A 15,089-nucleotide genomic window follows, 5' to 3' on the forward strand; every position below is an offset into this window, starting at 1 on the left:
GGCCTCACCTGAAGTGTTTTGCACTGTAACCTCCAGCAAAGTGTATCTGGGGATGACAAAACGAGAGCAGGAGAAGGAGGGTTGAGGCTGGTTAGACTTATGGAACACTGGCGTGGAGTTGCGGATGTCGGCGGCGAGGCAGCGGAGGATTAACAGCGAGGAATGGAGAAGACGCTTGATAGCGAGCCAATGGTGTCGATGAAGGGGAATGGGGAGACCATGAGCTCATTGCTGAGAATGAGATTATGAGATGGGGGATGAGAAGGCAAGGAGTGGATGCCAAGAAACGTTACACAAGTGCATGGGGGCTCCATGGCTGTGTGGTTGCGCAGTTCAAGACAAACCCGAAAGCCTTCTACCTTAGTCTCAAGACTGAGAGTCACACGACCTGGGGAAATGGAGGATGGGAGAAGGAAGAGCGGCGTGTTGTTGAGACGGCAAGGACTACGCTGCGTGCAGCAGCGGCTAGCAAGTAGTCAAGCACATACAGCCAACGACTTCCCAGCGAGTAAGAGGGAGGTTCGGAGATGCGAGAGGGTTCAGGGTACGAACGGTGCAGTCGAGGAGACAAGTTGCGAAAGAGAAAAGCCGAGATCCAATGCGGTTTGGTTGGGAGGCTCCACATGATTGGAGAAGCGGCGGTTTCCATTTCCTCATTTCCTTATTTCGAGATTTCATTTTTGTAAGTAAGGTAGGTAGTGCCATTACTCTCCATTTCTCACACAATGTGAACTACTTACTTTTGAAGTACAAGGCAAGTGGAAGGCAAGAACAAGCAAACATCTACACGGTCAGACCGGACTGCGATACACAGCAAAGTAAAGACTGCAAACGAGAAGGATTAGACAAGTAAGAGCAATGGGATAAACAATGAAGAGAAACATGCAAACAAGGCCATAACATTGAGCAAGGGGGGAATTAAAAAAAAAAAAAAACCGAAGAAAAGGAAGGGGAGACTTTCTCGTTCTGGGGCCGATGAAGAATGGAGAACAGCGGAGAACGGTACGGTACCTCTTGCCGGCTTGGTATTTCCTGGGCTTTGCTGACTTTGGTCTGCAAGTACTCAACCCGCTCCTGCAAACGTCATCGGCTTGCGCAGGCACTGTGCGGGGGAGGCATGCGGCTGATATCACTTGACAGTATGGCGCTTGCCGCGATACTGGGCGTCTGCAGGAAAGAGGACCTGCCTTGTACGCAGGAAGCCACGTACTCGAGTACCTACCCTCCTCATTCTTTTCCTGTACCTTCCGCGACTCTACAGACGTACCTAGAGACGTTCTTTTTTCTTCACCTCTTTTTTTTTGTCGCCATTTCTCATTTCCCCATTCTCGAATTTTTACCTCACACAAACTCTGAAAGTACCGAAATAAGCCGAGCTGAGGGGCGAGAGATGGAGAGAGAGAAACACAGAACAGCAAGAAAAGACTTCGAGCCAACATTACGAAAATTGGTTGGCCAATCGCTCTCACCAATTGCCCAGGCATTCAGGACCAACGAAACACACACGGAACCTTCTCTCTGCCTCTCGCTCTCAAACAAATCCCATCAAGCTTCTTCTGCGAATCCTGTCACACGCCATGAGGTCGTCCAAGACCTTCCAAGACTTGCACACAGTCCACACGACGGCCCTTGTCCACCCTGTGCAGACCCCGTCTTGGCCTTCGACTCTAAGGCTCTAACCCTGCGTAGCGAACCCCTCCAAAGCGCGCCAACAGGGCTCAGAAAGATGCTGTGTGGGTGCTCACTCGCCGATGCCCCTCCGTCTTGGGCCCGCAGTCGCATCTTGAATCTCACATTACCTCGCGCCAGGACGCAGCCAGCCATGCCCTGTCCACTGCCGTTCGCAAAGCCGCTTTTCTCTTTGCAGATGTCGTCTTGGCGGGTCCCGATTCGACCACACAAGGGCTGAAGTTCCTGCACGGCACCGCCCTGCCTTCCATGTCATCGATCAAACCGCACAGCAAAATCCGGGAAGCTTGACTTTCCATGCCCTTTGACACATGTGCCCCTACGGATACACGACGCACTACACACGACATCCCAGACAATGTGGTCATTGAGTCGCGACGGCCGCTAAGCTGGCGTCCACGGCAGACGGCTTCTCCAGCTGTTGACCTTACTTCGCAAGCCCGCACCAAGGCATGCACGCATGCCAGGGACAATCATGCCAACTGGCACGGCATCTTTGCACTTGCTCTCTCTTTGATTGGAAATTGATAAGCCGCCTCGCTGGCAATGCCGTCCTTGAGCCAGGCGAAGGACCTGCTTGGAGGAATGATCGATGCCTTTCCACGTAATGACACGACGACCATCGCCACAAGCCGACTCCATCCGCTGCAGCAAGCTCCCAGCAGCTGGCAGGGGCCGTAGGGCTTCGTCCAATTTCGGTACGAAGTACGGAGTACCTATTACATCGCTGTCAGCAGACGCTGTTGCTTATGTCAGGCTCTACTCTCTCGCAAGCTGCGGATTATCAAAGACAGTCACCACCGCAGGCCGCGGGTAATTTCTACGAGGTGGCCGCGGGTAATGAGTGAGCGCCAGGCCCGGGCGTTCCACCATGTCCCATACAACGCACTTCACGTATTCCTTACCTGAGCCTGGTCGATGTACATCCACAATCGTACTCTGGGGACGGCCGAGAATGAACTTGAATTCGAGGACGACGTGCCATAGCCAGCCAAGCAAGGTATTGACCACAAGGCGGATACCAATACACAAGACTGACAAACGCAAGAGTAATAAATCGTTCAGCCTAGGTAAAACGGACATGTTTGTTAGTCAAGGACAAGTCACCCCTTGACCGGCGCGTCCCTGGTCTGCACCTTGCCCCAGACCAAAAATGCGTACCATGCTTTCCGGCAGCCGAATGGTCCAGTCGGCGGACTGATGTTGCGGGCAGAAGCCCCCGTCGCCCCGTCACTCCGTTCCGTGGCTCAAACTAGTCGATTTGCAGCACCAAAAGACGAGACATTGTGAACGGAGCTCGACTTGGCCAGAGACGCAGACATGGCAGCGAGACCCTCAGGGCTGCGCGTCTTGCATGTCGTTTACCTGATCCCGCCTTTTCCATCGGTCATGTACGGAAGCGCCGTTCCTGAGGGACCCTCATCGGAAGCCACGTCAAGGATTCCGAAGTCTCGTTGATCCTTGTGGACAAAGGTCTTGAGTTCTTGTCAGTTGTGCCTTTCGTACCCTAACCTGACCTAACCTTATCTTGGTGTCTCTGCCCACGCCTGGTCCACTCACGAGAGACCCCATCCGATGCAGCTACGTTATTGTTACTGCATCTGTTACCTGCCTGCTTCCCGCTCTGTATCATCACTGCGCATGGCGGTGGGTGGTGGTTGTGGTGGGTTTCCCACTAGAGTGACAGATGGACGGACTTTTTTTTCTTCTGGTATTATGGAGATGTGCTAACCAACATTGGTTGCCTTTGATGTACCTGTTTTCAGTGTTCGTTCGTGTACCTGAGTAAGTAGCTAGCTATCTGGTTGTCAGCAACCCATTTTGTATCTTTGTCTCTTACCTCGGTACATATTTGAGCGTTTTCTTTCACATCAAATACAGATTCTGGCTCAACAACTCAGCCCTGTCCCTGGTCATTGCCCCCGTCACCCCAATCTGAGGGTGTTAAGGGATCGGGTAGTCTCCGTCGAAACGGGAAACGAATACGCCACATTCTGGGAAACAAGGGAAAAAGACGAAATCAACCACCTACTGGATACTCCCACTTTGCGAGTACGCTTTGCAAGTGGGAAGAGTTTTTCTGGCATGCCCTTGATATCACTCGCTTGATTATAAGTAGCCCCTTGATCTATCGGAGGCTAGACCGAACCGTAAGAGCAACAGCGGAGTGGCCAAGGTGCCGTTCGGAGCAAACCTGGGAAGCTTGACTGACTAGATGGAAAACCTCCAAATTATTACAGTAAACAGCAAAAAGGTGACTGATGGGAATTGCCGACTGCCGCTTACAAGCACGTTCTGGAGGCATCTCTCTCCACACTGAGGGCGGACAAACTACGTTGAAGCCAAAAGCAGTTCACGCGCCACCTTTGCAGTCATCTTCCACCACCCATTTACCACAACCAGGGCCGGACAAAAAGACAGCCTGGAAGACGAAGGTCCTTGTCTGTGTACGAGGCAACTGCCAACTTGTACAGTGGGCTGGCGCAGTTCTTGGCCAAGGCATTTCGAGAGTGCTAGAGCCTAGGCCGTACGTACCATTGTCGCAATTCGGACCTTCGCACTCTCCCTTCCATTTGCTCTTGGTAATCCATAGTACCGCAGTCTACAGGCGGGCTACGAGGGACATTAAGGACTGGACTGGATTACCAAAGAGGTGTGCAATTTCGGCCTTGTTCCATCCAGGACCACACACGGCAGTCAGTCACACCGACCACGAGTCCACGACTGGTCTGGTGCCGAGCAGCAAAGCAGGCCAGACTTTCCTGCCACCACTTTTAACGACGGGAGGGAAAGCAAGCGAGCCGCGAAGAAAGGAAAAGGGCAGTCGAGCCGTGGGGGGGGTTGCTGACAGATCAAAGTTCGGTTTACCTAGGCGGTGACTGCTGACCAGCACAGCAGCAGCAGCAGCAGCAGCAACAACAACAACAACAACAAGTCAACGCCGAGAACAAGCCTTTTTCCAGCCCTCCTCCCTGGAACAGCTTATTGCTCCTCTAACTCGTGTTGAACAAGGTACCTTGCTCGTCGTACAGCCGTGCTGGGTAGCTTTGTATCCGTACCTTTTACGGCGTGGGAACCTGGAAGCTCTCGACCGGCCCCGACACACTCACTTCGCTTACACCGCCCACCCGCCGCCCGCGGCCTGTTGTGTGTTTTTTTTTTTTCCCTCAGCAAAAGCGACACCACCCACTCGACGGCAACGCAAAGCAAAGCAGCAAAAAATAACCTAGCAGTACTTGTCAATCACCCCGATCACCTGCGTGGAGCTAGCAACAGTGCCAGTACCTAGAGCGGTACCAGTACCAGCGCAGTGGAGGGAGGGAGTGGAGGATACCAGGTCTCCAGTCTCCAGTTCTCAAAAGTCTCCATTCTGCTGCTTCCCGCCCATTTGCTTTCTGCAGGCCGTGGCTAATACCTTAAGTACCTAGGTAGGTATCCGTAGCTCTCACTGCTTCAGTAAGGTGAGGTACCTTGGCTCGCGATATCCGGACGAAGTGTACTTCACTTCCCACCTCACCTCACCTCACCTCTCACCTCCCACCTCCGGCCCTAGGTCGTCGTGGCCCTCGCCAGTCCAGTCGGAGCCCGTCTGCATTCTGCCCTTAGGTCTCAAATTCCTTAACTGTTCCGAGCTGCAGGGCAATCCAATCTTTCCATCGTTAGGCCCCACCTTGACCCTACTTTACCTCAAAAGACGCTACACATCCTACGCTACCTTGCTCTACTTACACCAGGCCACCACCTACGCAGTATTCACTGACACCACCTGCCTGGCTGTCACAACCTGACTGTCCCGCTGTATTTTTTTTTCTCTCTCCCCTCCCCCTTGACTTCCACTTCTTCCCCCCTCTCCCCTCCGTCCCCTCCCAATTTCTCTGGTACTATTGACTGCTCGCCCGCCCGCCCGCCCGCCTGCGCGTTGTCTGCCACCAGACCGCTACCCGCCGCCGCTGTCGCCTGCTGGGGCCAGACTTTCTCGCTTTCTCGCTCCGACCGCCTCTGCTTAGGTTCCCATTCCTGCAGTCCCTCTCTCTCTTTCTCTCTCAACTACATAATACTCTAATCCCTACGCCCATCCCATCTTCTTCGCCTTATTACCCTCCCTTCCGACTTCTTCTCTCAAAAACTTTGAATACTACCTACAGCACACCCCCCCTTTCCCTACCACCTTTCACCACGGGGACAAAATTAGAAAGAAAAGGGGGTTGAAACAGGTCTGCTATTTTGTCCGCCCTGCGAGTCACGTCTACTTGGGCCCGAGCCCTCCCACTGCGCCGAGGCGTTCTTTGCGCCACAGCGAGCCCTTTTTCCCTTGTCAGACCCGAGCCTCGACACTCGACGGCACTCCCGAGTCTTACTCGGCTCAACTCGACTCGCCTCGACTCGACCAGACAGACTAGAGACTCGCTTGAGTCGCAGGCTTTACCCCCACCACCACCGCTCATTTCTGCATAACCTGTCTCTGCTGCCCCTCCAGCAGCCCGCCCTGCTGTGCATAGCTGTTTATTCTTGCCAGCTGCACTGCACCCACGCTTCCCTTGCGGCTGACACCCATCTGCGGCCTACCTGCGTCACCGATAGCCGGAACCAAGAGAGACAACAGCCAACAAGGGGAAAAGAAAAAGAAGGACAGACCAAGAAAGAGGCGATAGGTCATCCGCCGTCGGTTCGCTTTCGCGTACCTATATACCGCCTGCGTCCCGTCCACCCTTCCTCTCTACCACCAAGACCCCTCCGAACGAACCTTCAACCACCAAACAAACCTGCTGCGCGCTCATGCCTTCCGCATCCCCCGCTATGGCGAGCCCAACAACCGCCTCGGCGGCCAGTTCCAAACCTTCCTCAGTCAAGTCTGACGGCAAAAAATCGCCGCGTTTGACCCCGCAAAATGGCCAGTCCCTCACCAACGGCAATTCGTCCCACGACGCCCTGCCGAAACCTGCCGAGAAACCCTCCATGAAGGACAAGCTCACGCGCATGTTCTCGACCAAAGACGTCAGCCGAAACGCTATTGAGGTCCCCCATCGACCCCGCGGCTCCAGCTTTAATGGCAGCGACAAGCCCCAACCTCCCAGCAGGAAACCGTCCACCACCACCGCAGAGAAAGTCCCCGAGAAACCAGCCAACAAACCCGCAAAACCCCCCGTAAAAGACCTTCATCGATTCATGGCAAGCCCAGACTTGCAAGGTGGCCACGAGCACCACCTCAAGTCAAGTCGCAGGCAGGAGAAGCTCTCCGACATGTGGCGTACCCTCATCGGCAAGAAGCAAGAACACGCCGAAAACGACTTGTCGCTCGTCTCTAACTGGGTCGACACGCTCAAGGCCGAGAAGGAGGATATGGCCGGCGACAAGAAGAACGGCCCAAATGCAACAACCACCCTCGTAGAAAAGTACGGAAAATGTCAGGAGGTGGTAGGTCGTGGTGCCTTTGGAATTGTCAGAATATCCCACAAGAAGGTCGAGAATGGTGTCGAAAGACTCTTCGCCGTCAAGGAATTTCGCCGTCGTCCAGAGGAGACGGAGAAGAAGTACAGCAAGCGACTGACTGCCGAATTCTGCATTTCCTCGTCGTTGCGCCACCCCAACGTTATCCACACTCTGGATTTGCTCAAGGACGCCAAGGGAGATTACTGCGAGGTCATGGAGTTCTGCGCCGGTGGTGATTTGTACACCCTCGTCCTCTCAGCCGGCAAGCTGGAGGTTCAGGAGGCGGATTGCTACTTCAAGCAGATGATGCGTGGTGTGGAGTACCTTCACGAGATGGGTGTTGCCCACCGCGATTTGAAGCCTGAGAATCTGCTGCTCACTACTCGTGGTGGCTTGAAGATCACGGACTTTGGCAATGGAGAGTGCTTCAGAATGGCCTGGGAGACGGATCCTCACATGGTTTCCGGCCTCTGTGGCTCTGCTCCCTATATCGCGCCCGAGGAATACACGGACAAGGAGTTCGACGCCCGCGCTGTCGATGTATGGGCCTGTGGTGTCATTTACATGGCCATGCGTACAGGTCGCCACCTTTGGCGCGTAGCCCGCAAAGACGAGGACGAATTCTATGCTAGATACCTGGAAGGTCGTCGCGACGAGGAGGGCTACGGACCGATTGAGTCCTTGCACAGAGTGAGTCTACTTGATATGCTTGCAGTATTGTCCAGGAACTGACAGCCTTCAGGCGCGCTGTAGGAACGTGATATACTCGATTTTGGATCCTAATCCCACCCGTCGCATTACTGCGTCCCAGGTTCTCAAGTCAGAGTGGGGACGTGAGATCAAGCTCTGCAAGGCTGGTGAAGAGGGTCTTTGAATAACGACAGGCCTGGCCTTGGAACTACTATGGTGGACAGCTTCTTTCTTGTCAACAAGACTTTCAACAATTCATTTCCACGGCGGAACAGCAATGACCGGAAAATTTCCAACCCGGCACAACGATAGAACAATGCGTCTGCACAGACAGCGTGCGTCAACCGGCGGTCTTTTGACTCCCTCTTTCAGCCTGCTTCAATTCACACCCCTTTACACTTGTTTACCTGACGATTTTACGACACCCCCCATGCGACCCTGTTATTGCGAGCATCGGCGTTTGGCGTTTTTACCCTCCCATGCTGCTTACACCACAACAACCTACTGTTCAACGTACATATGACACCCCCCGTCTTTGGAATGGGGCACCGGCAGAACTACGCTACAGAGCCAGGTCCACTACATCTTTGGGTTGACTTGGCCAGCAGTCCCCAGCCTCCCATGGAATGAAGCTATAATGAGCGACGGATTTAAGATGCGCAAGGGCATTCACGACCTGGAAACGGAAGATGGACTTGGATGAGCCTTGAGGGAAGAGGCTCGGTGGGATGGTTGAGAACCAGGAGGAATCGGTAAGGACCGGGATGCATGGGCATGATGCACCGGGCCTTGGGAACAACGTCTTGGGAGACTGCATGCGTGTGCGGGCTATGGAACTGATATGTCCCGCATATTTGCCAGAACCAAATGTTCTGGATTGATCGTGTGGTCTCCCGGCAGCAAAACCCCTAGTCCACTCGCTTTGCCCCTATAGTGAGTGGCTGTATTCTGAGCCAAAGACCTAAAGAAAGAAAAATTTAATGAACACAGCAAAAGAGGAGCGGCATCCTGGGCGTGATCGTTTCTGTGACTGCTCTTGTCTGTGTGCTCACAACTCTTTGCCATGAATTTTGCTTGGGTCTGGGCGGTCCTTGCGACTTTGTCCTGGTCACCTGTCCCATGTCCTGGGCACAGGCTGATCCGTGGTTCCTACCATGGAAGCATATGGTTGGATCTATTGCATCACTGGGATACGCAAAGCCACGATGCTTCTCTCTACCGGATTTTCTACGATGACAGGTAGGCGGGCAATGTAAGAGAGCCGGGCGCAGTATAGAGTTGTCCACAGCCACATTGCTCTTGGGGCGCACCGCTCTGTGGGTTATCATTTGCTGAGAGATCTCTTTTGCTGAACTCTACTTCCTACATCACAGCTTGGCAGATGACTTTGCAGATGAACCTTGGGGATGGGCTTTGCTTGGGCCCGATGACGAATGGGGGCAAACATGGGGGTGCCGTACAAATTCCCGCGGCTTCAAGATCTGGGAATGGGGCGCCGGCCCAGATCTGAGTGCCGGAAAAAAAGTGTGGGCCCACACTCGACTTCTTAATTGCTGCCTTTTTTCCCCGGGTGGCCGACGCGCGGTGTCCGTGGCTGTGGAGAACAACCCCGGCGATGAAGTCATCTTCGTTGCTTCTTTTTTCTTTTTCTTTTTCTCTCTCTTTAACTTTATATCGACCCAACCCGACGGAGACTGACGGGCGCCGGTGTGTCTGCGAGGTCTCCGTCCGAAGGTCCGTCTCATGCTTTTTGCACCGAACCGAAAACTTCCGGGGGCTCAGAAGTGGGAAGGACCGCTGCCAAGTGCAACTTTGCAAAAAAAGTCTTGGCGGAAGATGGAAATCTAAGCCACACACGCCCAAGACCGTTCGTCTGCTCGCCAAGATCTGACGAATCTGGGTGAAAAGCAGGGCGGACGAAACGTGTGATTTCGTTATTTGCGATCTTGGGTTTGAAGGCAATATGTTTTTTTGTCTTCGCCATGGACGGATGCCTTGCTTGGCGCGTTCATCATTGCACAGTAAGTAGTCTTGCTGTTCTACCTATGTGACACGCTGGGAAGCAGGGAGCTTGTCTCTTCTCTCGCGATTCCTACTTTTTTCCTTGGCGAGGATTATGCTCGGTCCGCCTTTACAATACTGGAGTTTTGTCCATTTGCCCTGTCAGGAGCGGTCAGCGTAGGTAGGCTACCTGAGGTAGATTTACACTGGGAGTAGACTGGGAGCAGACTGGATGGACTGGACTGGCCTGGGCATGCGGACCTAGAGCACGAGACAGACGACTCACACTCACGACCTTACCATTAGGCCCTCGAGCTTTCCTTAGCCCAGAGCCTCAACGGGGGAAGGAAAAGCCAACGCAGCAGCCCGCCCTTCTCCCAAGTTCCGTGGGAGAGACTGACTGATTGACAAGCAAATTGACGGGCTATCCTGACAGACTGGCATGACCAAAACCACACACCGCCTCTTTTCTCAAAGCAAAACCCTACCCTTCACGACAGAAGCCTCCTCCGTGGATAAGTTGACTCACACTTTAGGCCAGAACACATGGTTTTGTGCGGTCTCTCTTGATCCCGTGGACTGGCCACCCACCCCCAAGGTCGACCGCACTAGAATCTCTCCAAAATCTCAGACAGCGTTTGTTCACTCCATTCTGCAGCGGGGAATTTTGGAGACTAGGGGTAAGGAAGACAGTGACCAGGCAAGGTAGGGTAAAGGGAGGTTTGGGGTAGTGGATAGTATGGTAGGTGAGCTGGCTGACGTTGTATGCACTGCCGCTGGCCCCTCCCTCTTTCCGAAGTAAGGTAAGGTAAGGTAGTAGACTCGGAATCTCGATAGACTCAACCAGCGTCATCGACCGATCCCTCTTTCATCTCCCCCCCCCCCTCCACATTCAAGATCTTGGGCAAAAAAAGTCCCATCCCGACCCGCCCGCGTGGCGTACAGTATGTCCCCCCTCCCTACCCAAATCCGGCGGCCAGCAAAGGAAAAGCCCCAGAAGCCCTTTTTCGCTCTCCGTCTTCCCCCAGCACTCTTTCTTCTTTCGAAAGAAGGACTAGAAATCCTAGTTTCTAGACTAGCCGCCAGCGCTACTTGGGACCTCAGCTGCCCTGCTCTAGTGTACCAGCATCCAAACACCTCCCTCCCGCCCCCGTGGCCCCCCCAAAATGGACAAAGGAAGTAACAAAGAGGCTCACGGCGCCGGATCCGGCTCGCCGGTACCGCCGGACCTATACCTAGCCACCTCTCCTCCTCCTCCCCACCGTAGCGACTACCGGAACGGGGAATAAGGTAGTCCCCAAGCCGGGTAAACCTTTTAGTTTACCGCCTGATACCGCATCCGGAAGAATTAAACCGCACTCCCGTGGAAGTCTTCTCGAAGTCGGCCCACGTGTGGGGGGGACCCCGGCGGGGCTCCGAGGATGACCCACTCCTTTCCGGGTGCCGGAGGCATACGCCGTGTAAGGACCCTTGTCGCCCCCGGCATGGCACCGGCAGGGATGAGAGAGTCCGGGAGCAGTGGAGATCGACACAGGCATCTCCCGGTGCCCGGCTCTACGTACTGGAGGTTACTCAGCCGGCCCGTTTATACGTTGAAGACAGGTCCTTGCTGCTCGTCTTCCGGCCGGGCTGCCGCTTTCTCTGGATGGATCCGGACTCTTTGTAAGGGGAATAATTGAATGTCTTACCCTCCTTCCACGTTGTAAAAAGCCGTTCCCTCATCTCATCGTCTTGACTGTGCTACCCCCCACAATCACATACCTCCTCATTTTTCCGTAACCGTGGTCAAACGTCATGTCATGCATCACATCCTGTCACATCACACGAGGAAAAAGACTGATTTTAAACTGAAACGAAAGCCTCAAGGCCTCTTGTATATGCGTGTCGAATCTTCAGTACCTCTTGCTCCGATATACGTAATACCAAGGCGACAAAGATAGCGCACAGGTTGGCAGCTCCCCAGCGGGAAGCAGGAAGCATAAAACACAAAAGAGATACGCGCCGAGGGTATGTCCCTCGACCACCATTCTTTCCCCATAGCAGACGACCCCAAGATAATACATACAGAGAGGAATCTGCACCCCCTTCTCTGCTCATGAATCTCGTGCCAACCCGTCATTTTCCCGTAAACACCGGTAATAACCACATGAAAATGACAAAGCAAATAAACGCCCCCTGGCGCACATCTTAAACTTCCAGTGCAAGAATCGAACGTAAAATTCTTCCTCAAACCGTGACTGCCCCTTGTAGAATAGAAGCAAACCAAAACCGGTAGCGCCAACCGCCTCGTACCCGCCTAGCCGCTCGCGAAAATAATCCATCGCTTTTCCCTCGAGAGGAAGCTGAAGTTCGTAATGATCGGTTTTGTTCATTGCCGGAGACGTGCCGAGGAGGAAGCTCTTCGTAGTTGCAGACATTAATCCCTGACTTGAATCCTAGTCTGCCGCGATATTTTTTTTTACCTCCTCTTTTTCCGACTAGAGGAGAGCAGCAAAAATAGTAACAGTGGACGTAATACTGCTTCAAGCCCATGCAAGCTGGCCGAGATTGAATCGACGAAAAGGCGGGGCCGGATCCCGCAGGAAATTGAAACCTAGGAGTGAGACGCAAGTGGCCTACTCGTTGAAGTGGAAGAATCGAACAAAGACGACAAAAGGCTCTCTAGGAGTGGAAAAGGTCCCAGGCTCTGGCACAGAGTTGCATGAACTCCTCGCGCTTTTGCCTTTGGCTCTCGGGGCTGTCCCGACCGGCACCGAATGGTCCTCTTCGCTGAGGAGCGGGACCATGACCCAATGGCGGGCTGCCGTCCTCGTACTCAGCGCGGGTGCGGCGCCGGCTTGCGCTACGGCTGGGATCAGCGGCTCTGCTTCCTGGGGCAGGGGAAGGAGGCGTAGGAGGCTGGTGAGCGTTTCCGTAGTGAACGATCTTAGGGAGCAGCTCGGGGCGGCCACCGGCAATCTCGTGCTGTGCCTCTTCCGCTGACTTGTATTCTCTGGCACGTCCGGAAGTAGGAGGGCCATGCTGCATCTGAGGAGGGTGGCCAGGTGATGCCATAGGGGGACGGCTGGTCTGAGGGTACAGAGAGGTAGGAGCGTTGTCGGGGTGGCCAGAAACCTGACCAAAGACGTCACTGATGGGCGGGAGACGGTTGTTCGTCTGGTTGGCAGGGACATGGTGGATGTGAGAAGTGTTGGAGAGAGTGTTCGGCTGGTTTGTGATGTGACGAGAGAGAGGTGCAGGGTGTTGACGACCAGTGAAGGAGTGTCCCAAGGGCGCCGACTGGATGACTCGCTCGTTGGCAAAAGACTCGGCGGAGGGCGGCAGGATGGAAAGCTGGGCCTTGTTCCTGCGAGACAAACCGGGGGTCTTTGCTGCGAACTGAGAAACAGGGTCCTTGCCAGAGGTGTCAGGGCCGTCGCCCTTTGCTGATTGCTGCTGCATTCTCTGCTCGATGATCATGCGTTGCTGGTCTCTCACGCTCATGCTGCGCTGGAGCTGCTCCTTCATGACGGGGTCCTGGGTGACGAATCCGGGCGAAAGGCAGGCAAGGCCGACCTCCTGGATACCCAAGTTGTCCCTAGCAGTCATGGGCCTAGCAGTGCCAGGAGTGTTGGAGCCCGGGTGGGCGCCCTTGTTGGACAGGTCGAGTTTGCGTGGCCTGTGACGGGTCGTCGGCAAGTCGGGGGAGTTGGGCTCCTTCTTCACAACGATCTTTGGTGCACCGCTGGCATGTCTTGCGCTGGAAGGGAAGAAAGAGTTAATTGACTGCGATTACGAGGCAATGGGATAGACGTGCAGATGCAACTTACGCGCTGGGAGGAGATGACTTGGGAGCTTGGGCGGCACCCCTAGGGCTGCCGCTGCCTGATCGATGCGCCGTCGCATTGGGAGTTCCAGTCGGTGCAAGAGTTCTTTGTTGTGCAGGCGAGGAAGCGCCGTGCTGTGCGGAAGACGCGGGAGCGAGATCAGAGGGGAACGACGGTCTGTCGTGAGGGGCCGGAGAGGGAGCCATTGCGATCGCTGTGCTCATAGTTGCTGTCGGTAGGTTTGGGAGGAATGAAGCGAGAAAAAAGGAGAGCGGTCGGGTTGGATTGCTGCTGCTGCACCCGACACGCCTATTTGCCGTTTGGTCTGCAAAAGGGGCCTCGCTTGGCTTGACGATTGCAGATATGCTAGGCCGGAGAATGGAAACCCCGTGCAAAATTGGTCTCGATGCAACGAGTGGTTGGTAAATTAGTAAAAGGGCGAATTGACGATGTCGTCAAACGCTGGGTGATTGAGATGCGCGATTCTCCCTTGCTCGATGCTCCAGTTTTAAATGGGTCGAGATGGATGGAATTGTCGACGTCTGACTTTTGACGAGGAGAAGGTGCGCGACTGCAACTCTTTCTGTGTCAGAGGGATTGGGGTTGCCAAGGCCGAAACGAGAGGACTCGACTTTAAGTCGGTTTTTGGTTTGCTGGTCGGCTAGACTTGATGGGAAGTGACTTGGGGGAGTAGTCAGTGGACTGAACTCTTTGTCCTTGTTTTTCTTGCCCTTTCTTGCGAAGCGCGGAGTCGCAGCAATTGACGCTTCGAGCTTGCGCTTTGAGCTTTACGAGAATGGCCGAGAGCGGGCTGGGGGAGGAATTAGCCTGGAGGGTTGTGGGTGCACTGGGCGGCGGTGGAGGTGACGGTGTGGTGTGGTGCCTCTAAAGGTAAGGCCTCCAAAGGTTAAGGTACCGTAGCTGATTGCTGCTGGGCCGTGAAAAGTCGGAGCGCGAGTAGACGGAAAGCGGCTTGGTCTGATTACCTGAGAGATAGCGGGGCGGAACAATCCGAAATGTTGTAGAAATAAGAAAAGAGACAAGAGAGACAGAGCTGCTTGCTACTGCTACTGCTACTTGTGCTGCCTTTTTTTTTGTTGCTAGCTGGCCGCTCTTTGAATTGAAGCGGACTGCGACGGAAAGCTGGAGCTGTGGAATGCGCAGCGGCGGATTGTGTGCCAAAATTAGTGGTGCCTGAGAAAAGGTTGCCGGCACGGAATGACTGATTGACAAAAGACAATGGGGTCGACCAGGTCGGCTCGTGTGTCAGGTGGTGTCCAGAAAAGGGAGCAGATCAGTCTCAGTTCGAATCAGGGCTCGCGGGGGGGTTGGTTGGTTGGTTGGTTGGTTGGTTGGTTGGTGAGAAAGTCTTTTGTGTCTTTCTCTTTCTCTCGAGTCAAATAGGTAGATGCCCAATGTTGAGGTTGAGTTTGCGGAAGAGGGTATATGGTCGTATTAATTAGTTGGCGCGAG

General features: G+C 54.3%; 4 protein-coding genes across 4 annotated transcripts; 2 read left to right on the forward strand and 2 right to left on the reverse strand.

Annotated features, from left to right (window-relative positions):
• Nucleotides 1-2,030: 2,030 nt before the first annotated feature.
• On the reverse strand, nucleotides 2,031-3,058 carry BDZ83DRAFT_246818 (uncharacterized protein). Its single transcript, XM_060501908.1, has 3 exons — nucleotides 2,851-3,058; nucleotides 2,595-2,755; nucleotides 2,031-2,405 (listed from the first exon to the last, which is right to left on the reverse strand). Exons 1-3 carry the CDS (start codon nucleotides 2,851-2,853, stop codon nucleotides 2,117-2,119), a joined length of 453 nt encoding a protein of 150 aa, XP_060371405.1. The 5' UTR covers nucleotides 2,854-3,058; the 3' UTR covers nucleotides 2,031-2,116.
• Nucleotides 3,059-3,849: 791 nt separating this feature from the next.
• BDZ83DRAFT_246807 (uncharacterized protein) lies at nucleotides 3,850-4,692 on the forward strand. The gene has a single exon (XM_060501907.1). The coding sequence runs from the start codon at nucleotides 3,951-3,953 to the stop codon at nucleotides 4,566-4,568; it is 618 nt and encodes a 205-aa protein (XP_060371406.1). The 5' UTR covers nucleotides 3,850-3,950; the 3' UTR covers nucleotides 4,569-4,692.
• A 1,794-nt stretch (nucleotides 4,693-6,486) lies between these two features.
• BDZ83DRAFT_746738 (kinase domain-containing protein) lies at nucleotides 6,487-7,993 on the forward strand (the record flags this gene model as incomplete). Its single annotated transcript, XM_060513313.1, has 2 exons — nucleotides 6,487-7,809; nucleotides 7,862-7,993. 2 exons carry the CDS (start codon nucleotides 6,487-6,489, stop codon nucleotides 7,991-7,993), a joined length of 1,455 nt encoding a protein of 484 aa, XP_060371407.1.
• Nucleotides 7,994-12,471: 4,478 nt separating this feature from the next.
• Nucleotides 12,472-13,822, reverse strand: BDZ83DRAFT_565152 (uncharacterized protein; the record flags this gene model as incomplete). The annotated part of the gene is made up of 2 exons (XM_060503718.1): nucleotides 12,472-13,549; nucleotides 13,620-13,822. 2 exons carry the CDS (start codon nucleotides 13,820-13,822, stop codon nucleotides 12,472-12,474), a joined length of 1,281 nt encoding a protein of 426 aa, XP_060371408.1.
• Nucleotides 13,823-15,089: the final 1,267 nt, after the last annotated feature.

Source organism: Colletotrichum acutatum (genome assembly GCF_030867785.1).
Source record: "Colletotrichum acutatum strain CBS 112980 chromosome Unknown BDZ83scaffold_3, whole genome shotgun sequence".
Classification (NCBI taxonomy): domain Eukaryota; kingdom Fungi; phylum Ascomycota; class Sordariomycetes; order Glomerellales; family Glomerellaceae; genus Colletotrichum; species Colletotrichum acutatum.